Source organism: Trachypithecus francoisi, unplaced genomic scaffold, assembly GCF_009764315.1.
Source record: "Trachypithecus francoisi isolate TF-2019V2 unplaced genomic scaffold, Tfra_2.0 Lachesis_group19, whole genome shotgun sequence".
Taxonomy (NCBI): Eukaryota; Metazoa; Chordata; class Mammalia; order Primates; family Cercopithecidae; genus Trachypithecus; species Trachypithecus francoisi.
Genome location: NW_022681464.1, coordinates 40,256,677 through 40,282,366, shown reverse-complemented (window position 1 = coordinate 40,282,366; position 25,690 = coordinate 40,256,677). Strand labels below are relative to the sequence as shown.

The window sequence follows — 25,690 nt, the reverse complement described above, 5'->3', positions numbered from 1 at the left end:
GCAGTTGATTAATAAGAACATCATTCCCATTTCAATAAGTAAAAGTTTTCAACAGTTTACTGTTAAAAGAGCAAGCAAATACTTCTTAGTGCCTTTGAAAGTCCTGAGCTATCGAAATAATACCCCAAGTACTAATAAAATATAGTTAATAGTGAGCAGTTTGAAAATGGTTCAATACTAGATAATATCCCAGAAAGACAAAATATAACCATACTTCCAGATATAAGATAGTCAACTGATTATGTATACAATTAAGACATATTTACCGTATGTTTGAGGGAAATTTGATATATCCACTAAGCAGAAACTTGATAACAAATTAGGTTAATAGAAACAGTTAATTGAGATGGAAACCAGAGATAGCTGTAGTTGTGATAAATAGATGAAAACACTACTTATTTTTTGTTCTGAGGAATCCTAAGAAAAAAATTAAGATAAATATTTTTCTAAGGAGTATTAAAGAGTTATTAAAGTAGACATGCTGAATATATATCATAACATTTTGTGTGCATGAAGTTCTCTTATTCATCTAATTAATGGAATACTGAGATGATTAATAATTGCAAAGCACTTTGAAAATATATAAAATGTTCAAGGATAAGTCATAATATCATGACAGGAGAAAGGCTGTATAAAGGATTCATTTTTTCTTTAACTTCCCATTTATACTGTCTTCTACCATCCTTTCAAAGAGAAGAAAGCTAAAGGGACAATATAATCAAAACAAGAGTTTTAACGGATTTTTTTACCGTGCAGATTAGGCAATGTATATGACTTTGCCATAAAGAAAACTGACAGTCTTGCAGATAAAAGAGACAAGGAAAATTAGAATTTCTTTAAAAATGGAATTCCATATTTTTACCTGTATTCTTTGTTGTTTCCCATCCACTAAAATGCCCTCTTGCCACAAAATTTTACATTCAACGAAGGCAGAGAAGTATTACCTTAGTTAATGTAATTATTGTACCATCATCTCTACTTCTAAAATATAAATGATAAAAGGATGTTTCCATGCTTTTTATGCTGTGGGCTTACAGTATTCCTTTAGAATGAGATCTCTAAGAAAATGGAAACGAAGCTAACAAATATCTTAAGTCCAAATTTATGATAAATAGAAAATTCTAAAACTTCATGCCTATAATCCCAGTTCTTTGGGAGGCCAAGATGGGAGGATCACTTGAGGCCAGAAGTTCAAGACAAGCCTGGCCAACATAGTGAGACCCTGTCTCTATTTTTTAAAAAAATTGTTTTAATTAGCTGAGCATAGAGACACATGCCTGTAATTAGTTAGTCCTGGCTACTGGGGAGGCTGAGGGGGTTGGATTACTTGAGCGCAGGAGTTCAAGGCTGCAGTGGGCTGTGATTGTGCCCCTGCACTCCAGTCTGGGTGTCAGAGTGAGACCCTGCTTCTAAGAAACAGAAAATTTTGAAACTGAAGAGTTCTTATGAAAAAAAATTCTTATTCCAGTCATCTTTTATGCATGCTGGATCTTAAAATGTCTAAATAGACTGTATTTTGTGATATTTAAGTATGTTTATGATACAGTAATTTTATAACATAGAGCATATATCATACTTTTATGATAAAAATACAGTATGTTAGAAATTTTAAGATTTGTCTGACATAAAAGACTAACATTAGAATTTTTTCTTAAGAATGAACTAGCATCAGTGTTACAATTTTCTATTTATCATAAATTGTAACTTAAAATTCCACGTCAGCATTATAGAAATATTCATTTTAATGTGTTCAAGCTGTTTCATTTCCTCTTTCTAACTAGGGCCCTCGTTTGAGCAGATATAGAGTTGCAAACTTATTTATTGCCTAAGCACTTTCTTCTCAGTGTATTTGTTTCTGTCACATTCTTTATGGGGATATGTATTTGAGCTTTAATCTGCCTCTCTCATTAATTTCCAGTTTTATGCCCCATTTAACTGGACTTTTTTTTTTCTTGATTGAGGTGTAGATTGTATTATAGTTTCTGTACACTTTCCCATTGTTTCAAAATACTGTCCTGAAAGATGTATTTTTTGTGTGTTATAACCTTAGGAAAGTGGATTCCTTAGTAGTAGCAGTGATTTTCAAAATGTGTTTCCAAAGACCATTTTTATTATTAGAACCATAAGGGAGCTTACTAAAGTCATAAATTCCTAGGCCATATTCCAAATCTCTGGAATAAAAGTTCCTGGGATGGAGCCTGGGAGTTGCCATTTTTAACGGGTACCTCAGGTATTTCTTTGGCTCACTATAGGTTGAAACTTGCTTTCCTAGAATGAGGATTTTGGCACTAAATGTCTTTTCTATATATTTTATTACTTATTAGTGTCTAACTTGGATATTTATTCTAAGATTGTGTAATTACATTGCTAAACTAATCATTGGATTCAGGGCCTGCATTGAAGTGAATAAAAATTACAAAAGAGCAATAAATGCATTTCCCGTAACTAATCCATTAGTTTTAATTCTACTTGCTTGGGGGAAAGCCAGCTCTCATTATGAACCTTACCACTGGCAAGCATTGAAGGGATCTATTCTAATAGGAAGTGAGTAGGAATCAATAAGAAAATACAACCAAATCAGACTATTTTTGGAAAAACAAAAGGACTTTTTTGAGAACAGTGGGAAAAACAATCACTAAAATGTTTTCGACTGACAGATGTATTTGAATGGTTTAAAAATGATATTAGGTTCCCAATAATGCCTGGTCGTATGCTAAATCCTTTATAGGGCACCACTATAGGGCATCAGGTAGAGTTCCTGCCATGTAGAATCCTAAATGTGATGTCAATGATAGTGTTAAGAATTAACTATAAGTAATACATGGATCTATGCCATTTATGACAGAATGTAAGAAACTGATGAAGCTAAATATTGCTTCAGATGAAAGAGAACAATGCAGAGAAAGGATCTAGGAAATACAGTACTGTACCTTCTTTTGAATGTTTGGGAAGGGCTCATGGAGTAATGAAGTTCCCAGAAGTCATTTAATGGAGAGACAGGGAGATTTGGAAGTCTTAGGAGAGTATTGGAAGCATAAGGGGTGGAATGTGAAGTCACAGAATCCTAGAGTAAGGGCAAGTCGGTGGCCACTGGGTGAGGCATGGATGAAAGACCTCCAGGGTGGAAGCCTGGGGGATTGGGAGGAGTTTTTCAGTAAGCCATTCAAAATACAAGCAGGACCTAGGCTATGGCACTTTTAGTGTACTTCTTGCGTAGAGGAAACAAATATAAACAACACCACAGAGAAGGGATACCCAGACTTTGGTAAGTTACTGCATTTACAGGCCAGAAGAACAGAGTGACTACAAGTTAAAGTAATGATCACATAGTAAATGTAGAAAAAAAGAAAAGGGTATTTTCCATGTTTATATTGATAAACCATATACAATTAGAGATAGTATTAATGAGATGTGGAGCTTAGTTAAGGCTTCATAATGTTTCAAGGATATGTGTTGACAATACAGAGAGTAGACGCTTGTGAGCTGACTTCTGGTTGACCCTGCTTTCAGTGCTGGAGAGGCCTTGAGTAGAGGCCACAGGATAAAGATCACAAAGCATAAAGAGGATCCTGCTAAGTGTCAGGCTATGGAGGTGCAGGTGCAAAATTGGGCAATGTGCAGAAAATACATTCAAGTACCTATTTCATCAAAAATTTCCCTGAGCAAGAAAATAATTTTCAACAGCCTACAGAGCAGCCCACTTACTAGAACACTGTTCACTGCAACAAACCTTTCCCATAAAACAAACGTATGTTGAATAGTCCCTTGACGTTTATTATAATTGGATTTGACCTGTAATAACAAAGCAGAAAGGACAAAGAAAATGGGAATTATGTTTGTAATGTTGGTCTGTGAGCTATCCAGACATTCGCAGCAATAAATCCAGCCACTCCCAGACTTATCTGATTGAAGATTATTCGTATCATTCATGTTTTTTCCTTCTTCCAAGTGCTTACCTTTGATTCTGAAAAAGGTAGGAAGTTTGATCAGTTTCCTTACTAGTTAAAAGTACCAATAGAGGATTTGATTGGGGAGAAGTTTAGAAATTAAACGAGGTTTCAGACTCATCTGTAGATTTCATATCACCGAGCTTTCCCAGTTTCCCATTAATGGTCAAAAGTTGCCTGGGTATTAATGCTTGGAGTTAAGGCAGTTCTGGCCATCAATTAGAGTCATAAGATTTTCTCGAGGTTTTACTCTAATTTTTTTCCATCGTTGCAGGTGGTGCTTGGCACTTTTCATTTAATGTGAAATTTTACCCACCAGACCCTGCACAGCTATCTGAAGATATCACCAGGTATTTGAAAGGCTATGCAAAAGACAAGCATCCTGGGAGAGTTGTGCTTCTCTTCAATGCTCCGGAAAGGAGTGTGCTTATATCTGGTAGCCTTACAATCGTCCACACTCAAATGGCAAACAAAAGGCAAATGAACAAGAGCAAACATCTGATGAGAAGATTTGCCAGATCCTATCTTTTCACAGTTGAATCTTTTGTGCCAGGATGATATTCCCTGTGCTTGACCCTGGTGGGAAAACATGCAGAATTGAGATACTGTCATCCACCCACCATAGTCAAATTGGATGGGATTCAGCCTTATATGATATAGCAGCTCTTAGTTTTTCTGCTTTAATACGTAGAGTAAAAATGTCCTTGGATGCTTGTGCTTTTTATATAACCAACACACACACACATAAATTTAAGTGTTTACTTTCTATGTCCTGTGTATACAAGGAAAATGATTAATTTGTTTTCTAGAAAGAAGATAGTAAGAAAGAAATCAAAACATAAAAATATTTCAGTTTGGTAACAGCTTTGAGTGTGAAAGGGGATCTCATTATAAAGCTGTACTGGATGTCTTAGTCTGGGCTGCTATAACCAAATACTATAAAGTGGGTGGTTGATAAACAATAGAAACTTATTTCTTACCGTTCTGGAGACTGGAAGTTTGAGATCAGGGTGCCCGCAGGTCAGGTCCTGGTGAGGATCCGCTTCTGGGTTGCAGAATGCTGACTTCTTACTGCGTCCTCATGTGTTGAAAGGGTGAGGGGGGTCTCTCTCCAGTCTTTTTTGTAAAGGCACTAATCCCAGTCATGACAGCTCCACCCTAATCACTTCCCAGAGACCCCCACCTTATGATCCCATCACCTTGAGGGTAGATTCGAACATATGGATTTGGAGGGGAGGGGACACAGACACTCAGTTCATTGTTCCTCGTGTGCTCTGACCTCTAGGCTTCTCTGCATTCACCTTAGAACGCCTACTCTCTTGCTCAGCTCAGTAGTAAGTTTATGACCAGTCAAAGCAATTTTGTGCAGTGTGTGCAGAATTTTCTGTGTAAGCTTTGCATTCTTTTTGGAGGGCTTTACAGAGAAGGGAAATTACTCAAAACAACTTCAATCACTTGCTACAGTTAAAAATAATTTCACCAGACATATTAAGAGAAGGGTAAAAATTAGTTCCAGAGGATTTCTTATATTTGCAATAAATCAGAGAAAATTTATAATTTCTTACTTAAAGATACTTTTTAGTTGCTGTTGAAGAACTGTTTTATTTTGGCTAATTTGTGGTTACAGAGCCCATATATACCTGGATTTGAAAACGTAGTGCATGGTGGGCTGGGTGTGGTGACTCACACCTGTAATCCCAGCACCATCCTGGCTAAGACGGTGAAACCCCATCTCCACTAAAAATACAAAAAAACATTAGCCGGGCATGGTGACGGGTGCCTGAATTCTCAGCTACTCGGGAGGCTGAGGCAGGGGAATGGCGTGAACCCGGGAGGCAGAGCTTGCAAGTGAGCCGAGATCACGCCACTGCACTCCAGCCCAGGCGACAGGGCAAGACTCCATCTCCAAAAAAAAAAAAAAAGAGAGAGAGAAAATAGTGCATGGTTTCTTTCTATTGACTCATGTAATACTTGTAGAGCCTGTTAAATGTTTAAGGATTTTTCTGTCATAATTACATGGATTTATGTCACCAGCCTAAAATCATATTTAGAGGGGACCTTAAGACTTTATCATAGTCCTCTGCTTCCATAGATGAACAGTTCATTTCTTATACACAAGGTACCAGGTGTGCTTTGTTCTGTCCATATGTGATGCTGTGCTTGGGATTATTAAAACTCATCAACGTTAACACTTACCTTGAGGTCTTTGGCAGTTAATAATTTATCTGTAAGTCTTAAAAGCAAAATGACAGAGAAGACAAATCAACATATTTTTATGTAGGTCATATTTTTATGATATGGCCAAATTATATAGAAAATGTTAATTTCTCCAGTTTAAATCTGTTTATGGTGACAAGATTCTTGAATTTTAAGAAATCTTTATATCTTAGATATATTTTAAGAAGCTATCTAAATTTTAAAAATGAGAACTGAAAACAGGAGAAATTATGTTATTATAAAGAGACTACCTCATTAAGAATGCAGGAAATTGAGAGTGAAGTTTATAATGACATAGCTGTTGAGTTACCTGCAATCTGTTTTGCTCATATAGTAAGACCGGTCACCTTAATATCAAAATACTTCCATAAGGCTAATTGGGGCCTAATAATCACACAGTCATATCACTTAACAATGGGGATACATGCTGAGAAAGGCATCTTTAGATGATTTTGTTGTACGAACATCCTAGAGTGGACTTGCACAAAGCTAACTGGTAGAGCCTACTATTCATCTGGGCTGTATGATAAAGCCCATTGCTCCTAGTCTAGAAACCTGTACAGCATGTGACTGTACTGAATACTGTGGGAAATCATAACACAATGGTAAGTATGTGTAACTACTAAACATAGAAAACATACAAGAAAAATACAATATGAAAGATTTTTTTTAATGGTACACCTGTATAGGCCACTTACCATGAATGGAGCATGCAGGACTGGAGTTGCTCTGAGTGAGTGAGTGAGTGAGTGAGTGATGAGTGAATGGGAAGTCCCAGGACATTACTGTACACTACTGTGAGCTTTATAAGCCCTGTATACTTAGGCCACGTTAAATTTGTTTTTAAAAATTTCTTTCTTCAATAATAAATTAACCTTAGCTTACTGTATTTTTTTTTACTTTTTACACTTTTTAATTGACTTTTGTAGTAATACTTAGCTTCAAACACACATTGTACAGCTACACAAAAATATTTTCTTTATATCCTTATTCTGTGAATTTTTTTCTATTTTTAAAATTTATAATTTGTTTTTACTTTTAAAACTCTTTCGTTAAAAACTTAAGACATAAACACATATATTATTAGCCTAGGCCTACACAGGGTCAAGATCATCAGTATCACTGTCTCCACCTATACATCCTATCCCACTGGAAGGTCTTCAGGGACAATAACAGACATGAAGCTGTCATCTCCTAGGATAACAATGCCTTCTTCTGATACGTCCTGAAGCACCTGCCAGAGGCTGTTTTACAGTTAACTTTGTATTTTTACAGGTAGAAAGAGTACACTGTAAAATAATGATAAAAAGTATAGCATAGTGAATACATAAACTAGTAATGTAGTCACTTGTTATCCTTATCAAGTATTAAGTTCTGCACGTGATTGTATGTGCTAGTCTTTTATATGAGTACGTTTGTTTACACCAGCACCACCACAAATGCGTGAGTAATGTGTTGCGCTATGACATTAAGATAGCTATGACATCACTAAGCAACAGGAATTTTTTAGCTCCATTATAGTCTCATAGGACCCCCATCATATATGTGATCCATCATTGACTGCAGCATCATTTTGTGGCACATAACTGTATTTAAGAGCATTTTTACATTATAATTCCCCCACCCAAGGATTTCAGAAAATGTGTTGGGGACTGTCCATTTGACTTTAAAAGTTATTTTAAAAGGTGTTAGAAGAATATGTCTTTAAGTTTCTTTTAGACTGTGCTTTATTAATAAAACCCTATTATGAATGTTGTCTTGCTTCTAAATGCCTTTAAATACTATCTTTTGTAACCAAGTATTTTTCCCTTCTATCTAGAAGAAATACGTATGAAATAAATATCAAAATATATAGATGCTAGAAAATTTATCCTAGAGAGGTTGTTCTACAGGGAGAAATTATTTACCCACAATTTTTACCAAGTGAGCTCCTTTTCCTGTATCCTCATGCTGGCCTTCGTTGTCTTGTGCTTTTGGTTCCTGGAAGGTACTACCTCTGCTTGCAGTTGCGAGACGACATCGTGTCCGGAAGGCTGCCCTGCTCCTTCGTTACTCTGGCCTTGCTGGGCTCCTACACTGTCCAGTCAGAGCTCGGAGACTATGACCCGGATGAATGTGGGAGCGATTACATTAGTGAGTTCCGCTTTGCACCAAACCACACTAAAGAACTGGAAGACAAAGTGATCGAGCTGCACAAGAGCCACAGGTTAGAGGCAGAAGCCCTGAGCGCGTTCATTTAAGTTGTGCCTTGATGGGAGAGTGTTCCGCATACAACCCACCTCTTCCCAGTACTAGTTTCGTCCATTAACGGCGAGAGTTGAGCATAGTGTGGGTCCATGCACGGTGAAATTCTGAGATGGGTAAGCTCTCAGAGCATCCAGGTGTTCATTTGTAGTGCTTTCTTGCAAAGCCCTTTTTCTTCTTTTTCTTTTCTCATGTGTCTGCTGGTGCCTCCATAGGACTTCTTCTTATGAGTAGCATGGAGCTAAGTGGGAAGTATTGCAGCTTACCAGGGAAGGGAAAAGCATCATTGTAACGTATTTTTCTTCTCATCAGAGGAATGACGCCGGCAGAAGCAGAGATGCATTTCTTGGAAAATGCCAAAAAATTGTCCATGTATGGGGTAGATTTACATCATGCTAAGGTATGCATTTTTTTAAACCCCAAACGTTCTATATATTGTTATTTAACTCGATGTTGGTATCACTGTAAACTGGTGACTTTTACTTCAGTTAATGTAAATGAAACCTTTGAGAATTCAAATCTCTGTCTTTTAAGCCTTACTCCACGGTACAACAAATGTAGCTTTCTGATACTTACTGAGGGGTTTGCTCTTTGTGTCTCAAACTTGTATTACTCCTGGGCACAGCCTTCTGAAAGCCCGTAATAGGCAAAGCCTCTGATGGCCTTTTGATGCAGTTAGAAACCTACCTTGACCCTTAACAAGCTCTTAGTTCACCCTGCCTCTCCATCACAGTCTTATTTCCCACTCTGTGCTGTCACATGACTTTTGCTCCCATCAGACTCTGTTTCTACGCTTTCCCTGACTATGTCCATCTCTGGACTGTCCTCCTCTTTCCTGTCTGTTTGTCCAAACTTAGCCAATTGTCCGAGACTCAAGCGTCACACTTGTTAAGTGCCAGACACTGTCTGTGGCACCTGGTATGTGGATACATACCAGGCAGTCAGTAAATTCATACTGAATTTAAGAAGTCTACCTCCAAAGTTTAGGTACTCTGACAAATAATCAGAACTCTGAAATAAGATTGTTGTTTTAAAGTTCACCTAGGCTAAGGTTTGCTTCGTTGACTGGTGATCGATGAAATGTTAAAGGTGTATCTTGGGAATGGAGTCTTGGGAAGAAAGAATTTGGGTTGAGACTGTAGGAGGGTTACAATTGTGAGGATACACAAAGCAGCTTTGACTCCGTGTCATGCTTTTTCTGGAATCTCTGTACTTTTCAGTAGTGGTAGAATGAACATAAGACTACTAGTCTTTTTAAACAGCCCAGAATAAAAGTCCTGTGGAAATACAAGAAAGTTTTTATGAAAACTTTTATTAGCAAAACATATAAAATTTGTTAGGATCCTAGGTTTGAATTCAGATGCATTAGCAGGGTTAAAAGGTCATTGTTAAAGGTCAGAGGTTGTTTCTTCTGATTGGGTCCAACACGATGACATTGTTCCTGTTTAGGGATGTGTGTTTGACTTTGATGGACAGGGTTAGTCACCAATTTCATGGTCTGAGACTCACACAGAACGTGCAGTTATAGGTTTCCAGGCCAACAAGTGTCTTACACAGTCGGGTTTAGGGCCTGGAAATGAAGAGAATTTCAGCTGGCTCTGTTCAAGCAAACACCTCAGCACCCCTGCAGACCCACTGCAGGGAGCTCTGTGGTCTGTAGGTTCTGTCCATACTGGAAGTTGGGCTGCACTTTGGTTAGCGTTTGGAGAGCAAACTAATCCACAGGGATTTGGGGAGGAGAATGGGGGCCCTGGAATCTAAGCAGGTTTGATTGGTTTTGCTGTGGATCACTCTGCATGTCACGTAGAATGAGCTCTCCAAGGCCTGAGCGCTAGCAAAATCTCTGTAACTTGGCGGAGGCTCACACCAGGGATGTGCTGTTATGTTGAATGCCAAGCTCTTTGACATTTGCGTATAATTACAACAGCAGGTGTAGCTCTGTTTACTTGGCAGTTCATTATTACACTTTTTCACTTATTTTGCACTCAGATAACAAAGATGTTTTCTATTGTATATTAGGTACAAGGTAGAGTGAGAATTTCAAAATGGAAATAAGAACAATTTCTCTTAGTGTTTCCCCCTAAGAGGCTAAAAGATAAGGAAACAAGAAGGAAATGAAGGGAGCCTGAGAATTTGAGTGAATCTGAAGCTATTTTTGAGTTACATCACACACTTTGATTCTCTTACTGCCCAGAAATAAATAAATGAATCAATAAAAGATTAGGGTGTACATTTCAGGACGTGCACCTCGGGATGTATGAGTGTTTCTATCAGTAAATATAAAATCACTTAACATTGCTATAGCTACAGAATTAAAATAGATGGCTGCCTTTTCATTTAATAATGTGATTTGAAATTATGCCAGCTAAAAAGAAAGAGAATTAAGGAAGTACAAATGTAGCATTATACGAATTTTTCTGAATATTAAGTATAACAGATAATTCAGTTATAGATTCAGTTTTCCCATGCCACCACACTCCATCATTTGTAGAAGGAAATTTACTGAAACAAATTGGAGCTAATTTCCGGTTATGAGCGAGATGCCTCGCTTCTGTTGATGGTATGAAGGACCCTGAGCTTTACAATCCATTTAAAACTTCTGAGCTGGAATCCTGTATGAAGAATAAATATGCATATTACACAAAGGTCCTGTGTTTTGGAAAACCTATTCTAAATGTTTTGTTTTTTCTTTGTACATCTGTCTCTGCTTGTTTGTCATTTAATGTGCATCTTGATGGGCTTTGTCAGAATCATTTATTTTATGTAAGATTCTGACATGTAGATATAAGTCCATATAGGATATCCCACAGAGCAGGAGGTGCTGAAGGATGGCAAAGTTTGAACACTGATGTTGAATTAAAGAAATCGTATGCCCCTTTATTTTCATGATGACTGAGACTATTCGGGTCCACCCCAGTGCTCCTTGCTAAAGGGAGTGCACATGTGTTTATTGATAGTGAAATGCACATGTCCTCAACAAATACTGTTGTCATGACTTTTAAAACCAAAGATTTCTCAGGCCCAGCAAGGTCGCTCACACCTGTAATCCTAGCACTCTGAGACGGGTGGATTGCTTGAGGTGAGGAGTTCGAGACCCGATTCCGTAAATATAGCACAACCCTATCTCTACAAAAACAGAAAAATGAGTCGAGTGCGGTGGCACCTGCCTGTGGTTCCAGCTACTCAGGAGGCTGAGGGACGAGGATTGCTTGAGCCCCTAGAGGTGGAGGGTGCAGTAAGCCAAGATGGCACTACTGCGCTCCATCCTGGGCAACAGAGGGAGACTCTCTCAAAAAAAAAAGGAAAAAAGAAAGATTTCTCAAACTAACCTCAATACTGTGGCCTATGGCAGAAAATTTGAGATGAAAAGTATCATTTTTCTTGCCATGCAATTAATGAAATCGAGACTTGCATCCAATTAAAAACTGCACTCGTTTCTGTCATTTTCATTTTTCATTCACTTTTCTTTCAACAAACATGTAATGGCTTTGTGCATGCAAGGTAGGCAGTGCGCTGGCCATGAGATTACAAAGATAAACAGAGCTCCTGCTCTCAACCAGCTTTTCTCTCCAGGATAAGGAAGACAAGTGATACTTTATTTCAGTACCATTTGCTAAGGGTGTACTAGAGATAACAGATCGATTTTGGGACACAGAGAGGTGTTTTTTGGAGGAGACAGGAAGAGGAGGCATCAGAGCCTTCTTCATCTTCCTCAAGAAGGGAGCTACTGTCTTCTTAAAATTCAAAGAAGTAACAGGTGATTAGGTTTTTATTAAAAGTTTTATTGTTACCTAATAATGGAAAAGGTTTCGAATGTCCTTTCCCTTGGTAGGTTGAAGGTACACTTCCTAAAGTCCTGTTCTATAGTTACCAAAAAGAAAGTGAGTCAAAGAGAAGTGATTCTGGCAGTCCTTCCTCATTCCTGCACTCTGCCAATGGAGTTAGGTGGTCACCTCTGAGTGGTGGTGCAGACAGATTGACTGGTTCTAAAGGATCAGTAATACCAGCTGCGTGTCAGCATCAGGTTATAGCTCTTTAAATCACTCTTTCAAATTAAAGTCCTAGATAAATGGTGGGCAGTTTCCAGTCTTTGAGTTCTCCTCAAATTTTATTATATTGTAATATCCTGCCATCAAATATTTCCACTCCTGCAGAGTAATTCAGTATGTCATGGAGTGATACGTTTCCAAAGGAAAATATTTCATTTTAAGCCAATTATGCTTTGTTGGCAAGCTTACATTTCCCAGAGATGGACCAGTATATGTATTTCTGATTCTGGAAATTTCCATCTTCTGCCTTGCATTGACAGCAGATCTGGGCATAGCTTCCGATGGGTGGTCAGCTCATGACCATTTCTGTCCCCTGATTCCAACAATCAGTGGGACCAGGGATGGACTCTGACCTCACATATAATCCTGCCTGCATCCTATCTTTTTCCTTCATTCATGGCCACCACAGATGTTCATTTTACCCTGACTTAAATGGAATACAACATGGGGAAAGACTGTATGTGGTACATCTCCTAAGCTTGACACAGCATCTCTGATGACTGCTGGACATCACACATCCCTAGGAAATTACCTAAACATGAAATGTGCAAGTAGCAAAAGGAATTTGCAGTTCTAGTATGATCTCACATTTGTTTCTTAAAAAAACTATACACATATTTTAAAAATATTTATATTTTTATAAGTGTGATATATATTTTATAAGTGTGATTACCACTGGGCAGTGTGTTTGTGTGGAGGGAATGGTGGTTGTTGGGGAAAATACATTCTTATATTTTTTCATTCATTCATACTTAAAAAAAACCTATTTCATATTTAAATTTTACTCTGACAATAATGGTATATAAAAAATATTTGGGCTCTTTTTAAAGGAACAGCAACCAAAACCCGCATAGGAAAAGTCAGGGTCCATCTTGTTGACATATTTGTTGGTTAAGAGTGCCGCCTCTGGAACCAGGCTGTGTTCAACTGGGACTCTGTACCTATTTTCTCATCTGTAAAATGGGAATAATAATAGCAACCATCTCAATCACAGTGAAGACTAAAAGAGTGAATATATGTAAAGCAGAGCAGTGCCTGGCAATTGGCAAGTGAGAACTATGGCTACTATTACGACTGTTATTAAGATACCTTCATGGGCTGGGCCCTTTTGGTGTGCAGTATTTACTTTATAAGTTTGAGACACCTGGAAGAGCAAATTTTACTCTAACAAACCTCTCCATAGTGATAAACATCTTCACCAAAAGGCTAGTGTTTAATAGTAATGTTTTAAAAAGGGCCGCATCATTTTGCATATGTAACCAGCCATTTATATTTCTGTTGTGGATGCTTAAATATTATACCTAGCAGAAAATGGAAATAAGTTAGATACTGATCTGTTGCTTCTTTCTGTTTTTTCCAGGACTCAGAAGGGGTAGAAATTATGTTAGGAGTTTGTGCAAGTGGTCTGTTGATATATCGTGACCGGCTGCGAATAAACAGATTTGCCTGGCCCAAGGTTCTAAAGATTTCATACAAACGGAACAACTTTTACATTAAGATCCGGCCAGGAGAGGTAAGTATACCCACATCTGCATGTGCGTTAGGAGGAAAATCCCTGATAGCAAGCAAACATTTAAATTACCTGCTTATGAGTTCTGAGCATTGTGGGACACAGTGAATTACATCTAAGTGCCTGAGAAAATTTATTGTAGATTTGCCCAATAAACAGTAATAAATAAAATATTCTCTTTTTTATATTGTTCCAATATTTCCTGCTGTGTACATTAATTGAAGGGTTTTTAAAAACATATTTTAATATAAAATCCAGTTTCATGAATAATTTTGTGTATATTTCAAACCGTAATGGATAAATCTCTTCCTCCACATCCTGTTGTTATTTCTCCATGCTCTTTCTATTTGTCCTGCAAATCGGGTTGTACTTTAAAGTGAAAAGCTTAGAGGTCATGTACTTCAAGGTACAAGGAATATTAGAACAAAGGACAGTGAGTGTGAATTATGTCAATGTTCTATAGCTCAATATATGCTTGTTTTTTTTATAAGTCAGAGAAGCTAATGAGCGAATCAAAATTGTTAACTAGTCCTTACTCCTTGGACAACAGCCTCCATGATCAACTTATGTTTGTATCTTGCTTAGTGGTTTGTACATAATAGTAACACATATCTACTCTTATTTACTTAAGAGATAGTTAATAAATACCTCGAATTTCTAATTGGTGTGGTTAGTATAATGGAGGCAGTCAAAGCTCAAAGATTCTAGCATACTTATATCTCTGAATGTTTTCTGATATAATATAGAGTTATCTCTTATCTTCAAAATCTATTTATCCACTGGAGTTTCTTGATGGAAAATGCAATTTTAAAAATCAGAATATCGGCTGGGCATGGTGGCTCATGCCTGTAATCCCAGCCCTTTGGGAGGCCAAGGGTGGGAGAATCACCTGGACCCAAGGGTTGAAGACTGCAGTGAGCGTGATTGTACCACTGTACCCCAGCCTGGGTGACGGAGCGAAGACCCTGTCTCAAAAACAACAAAAAATTGAAGTATAAAGCGTGTAATGATGTTTAATATGAGTATAACATCATACCCATCTATGATGACTGAAATAATCTGTAAGCTTTTCATGTGAATACCTAAAATTATAGTGTTTCAAAAATATTTCCTAAAGATTATGTGTTAAACTTATAGCCAATAGATAGTCATTTGACTTCATTGAACATTTGTTAAGTGAGCACCTATTTATTGTCAGGTATTAGAAATAGAAAGACAAATATGACCTTGTTCCTTATTAAGGGATTTTCTATTTAGCAGAAAAACGGATTCATATACTTTGATTGGAACAGCATGATGCAAATGAGATGATATTCTGTAGACATGGAGTGAGCGTAGTATTGTAAGAGGCCAGAGGGGAGAGCTGGAGAAATGAATCAGCAGACACTAGTGAGTCATGGGAGGTTTTACATCAGGATGTGACACAACTAGGTGAATATTTTGGAATGATAGATTTCTTAATGAAATTCAACTACTTAGAAATATGATGTGTTAAGACCTAAACTAGGGCAGAGGCTCTGGGAATAGACTGGAGGGAACAAATTCGAGAGAGAGGTTTGAGAGGCAGAAGCAGCAGATCTTAGAGACAGGATGGAGGAAGGGACTAAAAGAGGGAAGAGTCCAGGATAATCAAAGGTTTTCAGTTTGCATGATTGAAGCCAATGGAGATGACATTAGGCAGGAGGGAAAAGGGGCAAATTTTCAGAAAAACAATTGAAATCCCTTTGGAACAGATTTTCAGGGAGTAATTCTTGCATAAGAAGGAGTTGAACAGAGTTATCAACTACATATTTTATTCAAGGCCTTAGACATGGAATAAATTGCTCAAAGAGCAAGGCAAGTTAGAGAAAGAAAAGGCCCTAAAACTAGAACTCTGGGTAATAGCACTATTTGAGAAAGGGTCAAGAAGATGAAGAAATGACAGCCAGAGAGATAAAAGAAAAAACATAGGCTGATGGATGACCAGGAGATGAGTTTCAGAGGAAAGTGGTTAGCTCGTAGTACCATATGTTACAGAAAGGGCACGTAGGGTGTGGACTAACAAAAGTGTGTTGAACTTGACAGGCCCCATGATGACATTTCAGAGTTCAGAAAGGTGTGGGGAGCACCTGCCCAGGGCGTGTTGAGGTCAGGAGTGAGTAGCAGAGGCAGCAGGTGGTGGCTTCTGCTTCCTAAAGTTTAGCAGTGAGGGGCCAGATGGGGTTGTGGTGCTGGCAGAAACAGTCTCAGAAAAAGCTGTTTTTTGTCTCCTCTTCTCTCTGTTTTTACGATCTTATTTACAGCCTGAGAAGAGTGAGAAGAAATTATTGGGAACACACAGGCTCTGAAGAAGTTGAAAGAAATTGATATAAAACACAGAGAAATAGATATTAATAAACTATTAATACCTATTCAGGTAGTCTAGGAGCCTGCATCGTCCTTGCCTACAGAGGTTGGCAGAGACTCTTCCCAGCTTCTTGCAGCAGAGTGCAAGCTGACTCTTCCATATAACCCCTGGCATTGGCATAATATGTGCATATTAGTTGCAGGATGAATAAATGGATGATGGTTTAGTCACAGCTACACTGTATCTGTCTTGACTGGGTCCCTTGGACAGCAGTGATTTTTACAAACACCACTGCGCATGAACATCCAGAGTGAATAAGAAGTTGGGAAAGGCAATTGCGGTTGAAGCAATTGTGATGTATTTCCCACTTCCCCTAATTATCCTCAGCAAACACGAAATAGAGGTCAAACATGATTGTATCTCACATGCCATGCATATGACCCCTCACCTCGGTTCTTTGCCACATAAATTATTTTTGCTATTGATTATAGCAGTAGTACTGGTGGTTTGCTCTTTGGGGAAGCCTTTACTGTTTAAGATGATTGCCCTCTGGTGGTCGGATGTGTACTTTCTTCACAATGTGAAAACCTGTGCATCTGCAGTAATAAAGTATGTTATGCAGGAAATGAGATGAGTATTTCACCTCGAAAAATCAAATGGCTGATAAAGCATCATCTGAAATGTACATGCTAAAAGATATGAAAATACGTTCCCCCAATCTCTGATCTTACGTATGATATAGAGAGACGTTAGCATTTAACACGATAATCCATAGTGGAACACGCAAATAAAATCAACAGTCTCTGACACCAAGTTATCAACTACCTAAGGAATATACATATTTCCTGACCAGATATTAGGAGAAAAATGTCATTTCTAAGCATGTTGTAGACTATATCTGTAAACATTTGGTTCATTTCTGTACCTTGCAGTTGAAGCCATTGTGTCATTGAGAAACCATGAAAATAAAATTTAAAAGTGGTATCAGGACAAATTGATTTCTGGAATAAATAAAAAAAACCTTTTTGTGTTTAGTTTTCAGTAGTATCATAAGATACACACTTATTCAGACGACATTTTACTGTATGCATAATGTGGCTATTTATACCTGCAGCATTTTAAAGACACATTTTCGAAATTAACAAATGAATGTGTATAGCATGAATTATGCCTGTAGCAATTGATATAGTAGGTAAATTTTTAAAATTCTGGTGGCATTATGATTTTATAAATTATTTACAGGGCTTCTGTTATTTATAATTTTAAACTTTACTCTTCAATGTATTTTTTTTTTATTTAGTTTGAACAATTTGAAAGCACCATTGGGTTTAAGCTGCCAAACCATCGAGCTGCCAAGCGTTTATGGAAAGTATGTGTTGAGCATCATACATTTTTCAGGTAGGAAGAGATTATTTTGTTTTTTCCCTAAGGAATAATTATCATCACTGATACTGAAAAAGATTGTCAATAAGAAAAATATGAAATTTTATTCTTTCTATTCCTTCAAGTTCATTGTCACTGTGTTTCTTGACAACAAATCCTAAGAGAACTAGGAAAAGACTAAATTTGAAGGATTTTCCCTAATTTGTCATGTACTTACATGTCCCAACCCCCGCTTCTTTAGTATATTTAGTGTCTTTACATTATTTTTAAGGTGTCCACTTCAAATATCCCATCTATTCCTTACTATTTCAATTCCTTGCTATTTCAGTGATTTCTTAACCCCTGAATCCCTTTACCTACCTATGCATGGTATGAGACCCATCAGATTAGGCACCCAACAACAAATGATCACTCTTCTTCTTAACTAATATCGAACTATTTAGTTGCTGTTTGGGCTTATAGAACCATAGACTGTCCACTTTGCGTGGAGTGTCCACTTTGCGTGGAGTGTTAAAAGTTCATCTAGTTTAGTACAACCCTCATTTGCATATCTCCTCTCTATAACATCCCTAGTTGATATATACTATGTACATTTTTTAATGAAATCAGATTTATTTAACTGCAATTTGTGTGTTAAACGTTTAGCATGCAACACACATGACCTCTCAGAGTAAAAAGTTTAAAAAGCACTCTCAATATTGGACTTAATAGTCTTTCTGCTGTTTTTCTTTATTCTCTTTAGACTGTTGTTACCAGAAGCACCTCCCAAGAAATTCTTAACCTTGGGTTCCAAGTTTCGTTATAGTGGCAGGACACAAGCGCAAACGAGAAGAGCCAGTGCGTTGATAGATCGCCCAGCACCTTACTTTGAACGCTCCTCCAGCAAACGTTATACCATGTCTCGCAGCTTGGATGGAGGTAGGCATCACTTACCCGCTCTTAGTAACCTGGTACCTACCCCAAAAAGAGTATGAAACTGTCATGAGCTTTCAGTAAGCATAGATATTCCTGGATGTTGTACGTTGAAAAGCATTTGTTGCTCATTGACTGAATGGCACATTTTTAAGTCTCCCCCAGAGAAATGAAAGTCCCTTTGTCAGTCTAACATCTGCAGGTTTATGTAAAATTACATGAAAGAATGGCATCAGGGAATGAAGAAAATAGCTTTCATAAACTGACACCCCGAATTTGGAGAAAGATGCTCTCATTCTAAATATAGTAGTCACATACTCTGTGATTTGATTCTCTTACCAACAAGTCTTGAAGGATTGGTAGGTTTAAGACTATTTGTTTTATAGTCTTAAATCTGTAAGTTAAATTTATTTCTGTTTCTAAAAAATCTTCATGAATGAAGTGTGGCCTTTATCAGTTAGTTGATAATATTTGGTAGAAAGGATGACATGCAAATAACAGAGCAAAGGGCTGTAAGTTAAATTCTCCTAGTTGTGCTAATTACTACCCCAGATGGACTGGGAGAACAGCGCTATGTAGGGGTTCTGTACTGCCAAGTCAAATTAGTCAAATGGAGAGATGATCACTCAAACAACCTTTTTAGGGGATAGCACAACAGTGAATTTTTAGTAGGGTTTTGTTTTATCAAACAGTTTCATGATTGCTCTCTGGAGTAATATGGAGGTACGCTTTCTGCTGCAAGGCATGCCTTCTGTAACAATACTCTGGAACTGAATCATGTCTGGGTCTCTGTCTTCTAATTTGGAGCCACGTGGAGGTTTGTTTTTAATAGAAGATCTTATCCTGTGCAAATAAAAAGAATTAGGAGTTTCTGGTATGGAGGTATGGTTTAAATAATAAGGAAAAACATAAATAAAAATAAACAAAAGTTACAAGTGCCTGGGACCATCTCCTTCCCTACCTTTTTTGCCACTGTTCCCCTGAGAGTTTCAGCTCTTCCTTCCCCATTTCACCAGCCGGGTGATTGATGGGGAGAGGTGCTCCCCGAATCTCCCAACTAAAAACAACGTCTTTTTCTAATGGAATACTTTGTGAACAGTTTACAGAAGAAATCAAAATGGCATTATTGGTGTTGTATTATGTATGTTACTAATGAGGTGGAAACTGTACTCATGTGGCATCAGTAAATCCAGATTGAAGTCCAGGCTCTGCTGCCCTCTGTCTCTGCGGTGGTTGACAAATGATTTCAGTTCTCCAGGTCTGTTGTAGTCATCTGTATAATAGGAATAAGGCCACCTTTGATGGGGCCGTTGTGAAAAGCAAGATATATGTGAAAGCACTCTTGTTACATAGGCAATTATCTCAGTCATCATATTGATAATTACTCTTTTTCACATTTTTAAAAAAATTTCAGTAGCTTTTGGTATACAAGCAATCGGTTTTTGGCTACATGGATGAATTGTATAGTAGTGAAGTCTGAGGTTTTAGTGCACCTGGCACCTGAGTAGTGCACATTGTACCGAATATGTAGGTTTTTTATCCCTCACCCTCCGCCCACCACTGTCTGCCTTCTGAGTCTCCGGTTTCCGTTGTGTTACTCTACATGGCTTTGCATACCCATAGCTTAGCTGCCACTTATACATGAGAATGTATGCTATTTGATTTTTCATTCCTCAGTTACTTCAGGTAGAATAATGACCTTCAGCTCCATCCAAGTCTCTGCAAAATACATGATTTCATTCATGTTTGTGACTAAGTAGTATTCTGTGGTGTATATATACCACATTTTATATCGATAATTATTTCTACAGGCTTTTGTGAGCTAGCCGAGGAAGTTAATTACCATTGTGGGTTTTCTAAAGAGTTTCCAGAATACCAAACTTAGAGCCAGCCCTTTTGAATAAAATAGTTATCAGGACTGTTTCTAGCTGAATTAAGATATTGAAATATCCATGTTAACACTGAAGCTTTTCTTTTTGGTTTATCCTATTGACTCTTCTTTCTCCTTTAGGTTGTCTCTATGACCTATTTCTATATGTTATTAGTATTTGAGGAACTTTGTAGAATCATGCTTTTTTTTTCCCTGAATATCATCCACTTTGTTCAGTGATGTGCACCCCAGGGAACACATTTGTTGTGAATGTTGTTTTCCTTACGACCTTTAGTGTGATAAAGACTGCTGAGAAGACAGAAGACAATTGTGAAATCAGTGTACTAATGTTGTGCTGTCTCTTTCTCCCTGCCCAAAAGTGATGTTAGTATGTGTTGTCTCTCACTCTTTGCAGTCCTGCCAGCTCTAGTCCGTTTTCTGCTGCTGTTGAGCTGGGTGGCACAGCTGCATGTTGCAACATAAACTGCTTTTTTGCAAGGTTGCGTCTTACAGAGGGTGGCCTGACTGGTCCATTAGGAAGCTTTGTCTCATAGGAGCTTTTTCAGTAGTATAAAGAGATATAAAATGTCTTAGTGAAGATATTTTAGTGACATAGTTTAGCTATCAAAAGGATTTCAGAGAGGATTTCATTTCAGAATCCTTTTATTTACATTTTAAAATTCCTGACATAATAATGTAGATTATATTTTGTCTGTGATTAGTTACTGTGTGTTTGAAAAGCAACATTTGTAAGTTTTAATAAATTTTATATCTGAAACCTAAAATAATGAGTACCAAATTTTAAGATTTAACTCAATTAAGCATCTTTTCACTAAGACGTTTTAGCTGGGATGAAAGGCTATGTCTTATTCTCTGGCGTTTGCATGTTTTGTATTTGCATGAATTTCATTTAGCAACATTCATTGTGTTTTCTCAAAATATTAGAGATGAGTAAATGTATATGCATATTATGGTAGCCTGTTTAAAATGCAGTAGAAATGAAAACATTTCTGTGCTTTAGACGAATAGAATTGCCATCTGTATTTTATCATCTCCACCAAAATGGTTAATTTTTGTTATTACCAATGGAGCTTTTATATTGTAAGAGTGACAAACTTTTCAACATTAATAATAAGAAAAAGAAAACCAGTTCAGTGCTTCTTGGTGAATGGCACTTCCAACGAGCCAAGTGTATTAGAGCAATTGTGTACTGCAAAGACTGCCGTTAGGTGTGGAATTGGCCACTACGAGACGGGTGCCAGTGCCAGCCAGTGACTCCGGGTGATAACAGGCCCAGCAGCAGCCTCGCCTCGTGGCCCTCCACTCACGTCCACACTTACGCACATCCTCACCAGAGAGCCTGAGGAGAGAGGAAATTCCAAGACATGAGCATTTCAAGAATTTTAAAGCGCTGGTATAGGAAATACAGGAAGCTCGTGCTTACAGGAAGGTCCCTGCAGCACTGATTTGTTTTTTCAAGACAAACCTGGTATTTTGTGATGGTATTCTTCTTTTTCAGTAAAGATATAATTGGTGGTGTTCATCTGTCTTCTGACCTAACTATTTTGGATTTTATGTCTTCAATTGTATTTGCTTTTAGCATCAGTGAATGAAAACCATGAAATATACATGAAGGATTCTGTGTCTGCTGCAGAGGTTGGTACTGGCCAGTACGCCACAACAAAAGGCATCTCTCAGACCAACTTGATCACCACTGTGACTCCGGAGAAGAAGGCCGAGGAGGAGCGGGACGAGGAAGAGGACAAACGGAGGAAGGGGGAAGAAGTCACGCCTGTCTCGGCCATCCGGCACGAGGGAAAGGTATAGCTCCCAGACTGCCTGCTAGAGCTTGCTCCAGCTTTTAAGAATGACTAAATGATGCTGAGGCTGTAAACCAGGAATGTGCTGAGATTTAGGGTAAATCATATGTCAGCACTGGTCACATTCATATGACAATTTTTAGATTATGATTCCTGTTTCAACATTTTTCCTCTGAAAGATTCATTCCTAGCTCTTTGAAAATTTGTCTTTTAATGACTTGTGTGCTATGTAAGACTTTCAATAGCTGTCCTGTATGTGTACCTTAAAAATACTTTCGGTGGCGTATTACACTTTTCTGTTTGGGCTCGTATTTCAGAACTGTCACTAAAGTTGTTTTCTTTGTTTCTGGCCCCATTCTCCTACCCAAGTACCACGTATTTTTCTAGATATGCAATTATCATATTACCATTCTTCTGACTATAAGTACATGGAGTGACCAGAGCCTGTATGTTTTTACTTACGATCTGATCAGGAGAGTAGTGACTGGCCATGTTTTGAAAAGGGATGTTAAGGCAGAAGGTTGCAGTAGAAGATAAACAGTGAGTTTGGCAGCACTTTCTTCTTTCAGTGTTTAATTCATTAAACTTTGTAACATCGTTTCACCCCAAATTAAGTATCTGTTTTAACATAATTTTTAAACACTATTTTATTTTCTGGTGATCAGCACTACAAAGCAGCTTTTCAGAAAAATACTTTAAAAGTCAAAAAACACTTCAGGAGGTTTATACCTAATAATAATGGAAAAACAGAGTGCCTCCTGGCCTGAACAGAGCATAGAGGAAGAGGAAGTAGCAGAAGGAAAATGCTCGTAATAACCCATGGGTTATCCTAAAGTTTGAGTAAACTTGATTCATGAGTGCTGTTTTGTACGTGAGCTCTTCAAATAGAGATGGAGAGTCACTACCCCGGATTCTATGGAAAGTGGTCCTTTTGGCAAGAATTTAGCAGCGACATCTTAACATAGACAAGTCATTTTTTGTAGTTATATTAAAATATTACAAATGACCCAATCCATCATCTTTTATTTTTTAGATAAGATCATTTATTTGGCAAACACAAAATTAAGCACAGAGTAGGAAATAATGGCAGGGATATTTCGATAACTTTTGCTGTTAAAATGTGCTTTGTTCTAAATTTTGTTTTTACACTCTTCCTGTCTGTTCAGTCAAGGAAGGCTTTGAAGGGGACAGAAAAGAAGATAATCCACCCAAAAAACCAATACGTGGTTCTTCTTCTTATTCTAACATTTTGTAAAATCGCCATGCCAACGTAAGATTCCCGTGGATGTATAAGTATGAAGAAGTGACACATCAATGTAAATGATTTTTAGTTTGCTCCCAAGATAAGGCCAGACATTTTTGCTTCATTTGATTTTAAAAGACCACGAGTTTGTTTATGTAAAACATAGCACTAAGCTGTCCTCACTTGGTGCCATTTGTGATGTGGGAAAATAAAAAGACAAAGGACACTGCCAGCCTCATAGCCTGAGTCTCTGAGAAGCCAGCACTGTGGGTAGAACATCTTCAGGAAGCCTGTAGCTGAAATCTGGTGCTCGTATAGGTGTGGGCTGGCTTGGTTTCCCCCAGTGCAAAGCTGTCTTTTAGAAATGACTTTAATAATCAGCATGGAAGATAAAATAAACCTTAATTTTATCTTACTCCATCTTCAAAAAGTAACCAAGAGGGTACTTATTTTTCAACCAAAATGAAAGTATATTACTGAAAATAGTTCTTGAAAGGCTGGTCCACTAGGTTGCCTGGGAAGGAGGCACGTTTCCCAGGCTGGGATCCCCTGATCATGGGCCCGCCTCACCTCCATGCTGGAGGACAGTTGTCTTCATGCAGAAGTTAGTGTGTAGCACCTACATTATTTTAGTTGAATGAGATTTGTGCAGGTTCCTGTTTAAAGTGCTGTCTTTAATGTCAAATGCGAATATGTGGGAAAAGACATACTTGTCTCATAGTAGAAAGAGACCCTTCCAATGCTGAAGGACTATGATTTTATTTTATTTGTGCATTTTCTTTCCCTCATGCCTCAGATGTAACTTTATTTGTGCATTTTCTTTCTGTCGCTGTATTTACCACTTCTCCCCAAGTCAGGATTGGATAACCACACAAGGCAGGCTGGGTAATTTCCATGCTGTCAGGCCACTGGACAAAACACACACATACACACATGCAGTGACGCAGACATCAGCAGGAGTCTCATTACCTTCAGGCTTGGACTTCCCGGCCTGCAGCAGCTCCTGTACCTGCCCAGGGGCTTGGGGCAGGTACAGGAAGGTACCTCCCTGCTTGGGGCTTGTGTGCTTTCCTTCCTCCCCTTCTTGTCCAGCAACCCCTCCACCACCTGCAGAGGAAACACGCTGGTTGTGGAGACTTCCAGGACCCAGAGAGAGGGGAAGTAGGGCACGTACCCCATTAAAGTTTGTGCTCACCAGGGGAGCACTTGTGGAACACCCTGCTGTTATCATTATATTAAGGCCTCAAACCAAAGATCTAAACATGCCCTTTATCTGCTAAGAAAAAATCAGAAGCCTGGGAAATTATATCTTTCTATTATTATGCATCATAAATAATAGAAAGTAAATACTGGCAAAGCATGTTACAAGAAAACACATTGTTGTTTCTAGTTAGCTTGTTGAAATCACTTGAGTTGAAGTTCCACTAATGTCCTAAGTAAAGGAGCTAAAATAGAATTTTCAAGGGAACTTCAGTTCTTTTTGAGGAGTGAGATATTCAGAAGTGCTAAGTGTCGAATCCCTGATTGTAACTACTTATCAGATAGGAGTGGGGCCAGAAACTTCTTGATTTAGAACATAGACTCTCAGTTTCGGATGTAATTGAATAACCAAGGAAAGGACTAATGTTAGAGATTTCTTTTTTAATCAAAATCTGGATTGGATTTCATCTTTATTTTTAATCTAGCTGAACTATAGTAACAGCTCTGCTACCTGGAAATCAGGAGAAGGTTATTGAAAGTCTTGATTTTAAGTTACCAGATTTACTTGTGTTTGTTCCCCAAAACCTGAAACTTTCTAGAGTTGTGGTCTAAAATGAAAGTTTTTGATCATGTGAGATGTGTAGACTTTGGGATTGCCCACAAATACCTTCTGTTCTGAGTTTTTAAAGAATTCCACCTGTATATGATGGTCTAATGGGAGAAATGTAGCCATTCGTGGCAACATTGGCATGCAGCTTGAGTACTTTTAACATTCATGAGCAACCCTAATGCTAAAATTTTTGTTTTACAATTTTATATTGATACCCATAAGAAAATTAACTAATTGCAGTTTTCTTTTTGTCCTTTTGCACCTCTGTTTGCTGCTTTCTGTCTCTCTCTGTCTCTTTCACATCAGTCACCTGGGCTTGGCACTGACTCATGTCCCTTGTCACCCCCATCCGCCCATTG

At 38.0% G+C, this 25,690-nt stretch overlaps 1 protein-coding gene across 26 annotated transcripts in view; it reads left to right on the top strand.

Moving 5' to 3' along the window:
- The window catches only part of EPB41L3 (erythrocyte membrane protein band 4.1 like 3), a 243,028-nt gene that overhangs the window by 192,669 nt on the left and 24,669 nt on the right, over window positions 1-25,690 (top strand). For 24 of the 26 annotated variants that reach the window (XM_033178269.1, XM_033178260.1, XM_033178267.1 and 21 more), the window contains exons 6-12: window positions 4,222-4,297; window positions 8,152-8,370; window positions 8,721-8,808; window positions 13,818-13,970; window positions 17,594-17,691; window positions 18,419-18,594; window positions 22,059-22,279. In XM_033178269.1, coding sequence (XP_033034160.1) covers window positions 4,222-4,297; window positions 8,152-8,370; window positions 8,721-8,808; window positions 13,818-13,970; window positions 17,594-17,691; window positions 18,419-18,594; window positions 22,059-22,279 — 1,031 coding nt within the window. The remainder of the gene's footprint in view (window positions 1-4,221; window positions 4,298-8,151; window positions 8,371-8,720; window positions 8,809-13,817; window positions 13,971-17,593; window positions 17,692-18,418; window positions 18,595-22,058; window positions 22,280-25,690) is intronic. The other 2 variants (XM_033178266.1, XM_033178257.1) reach the window with 1 other exon arrangement.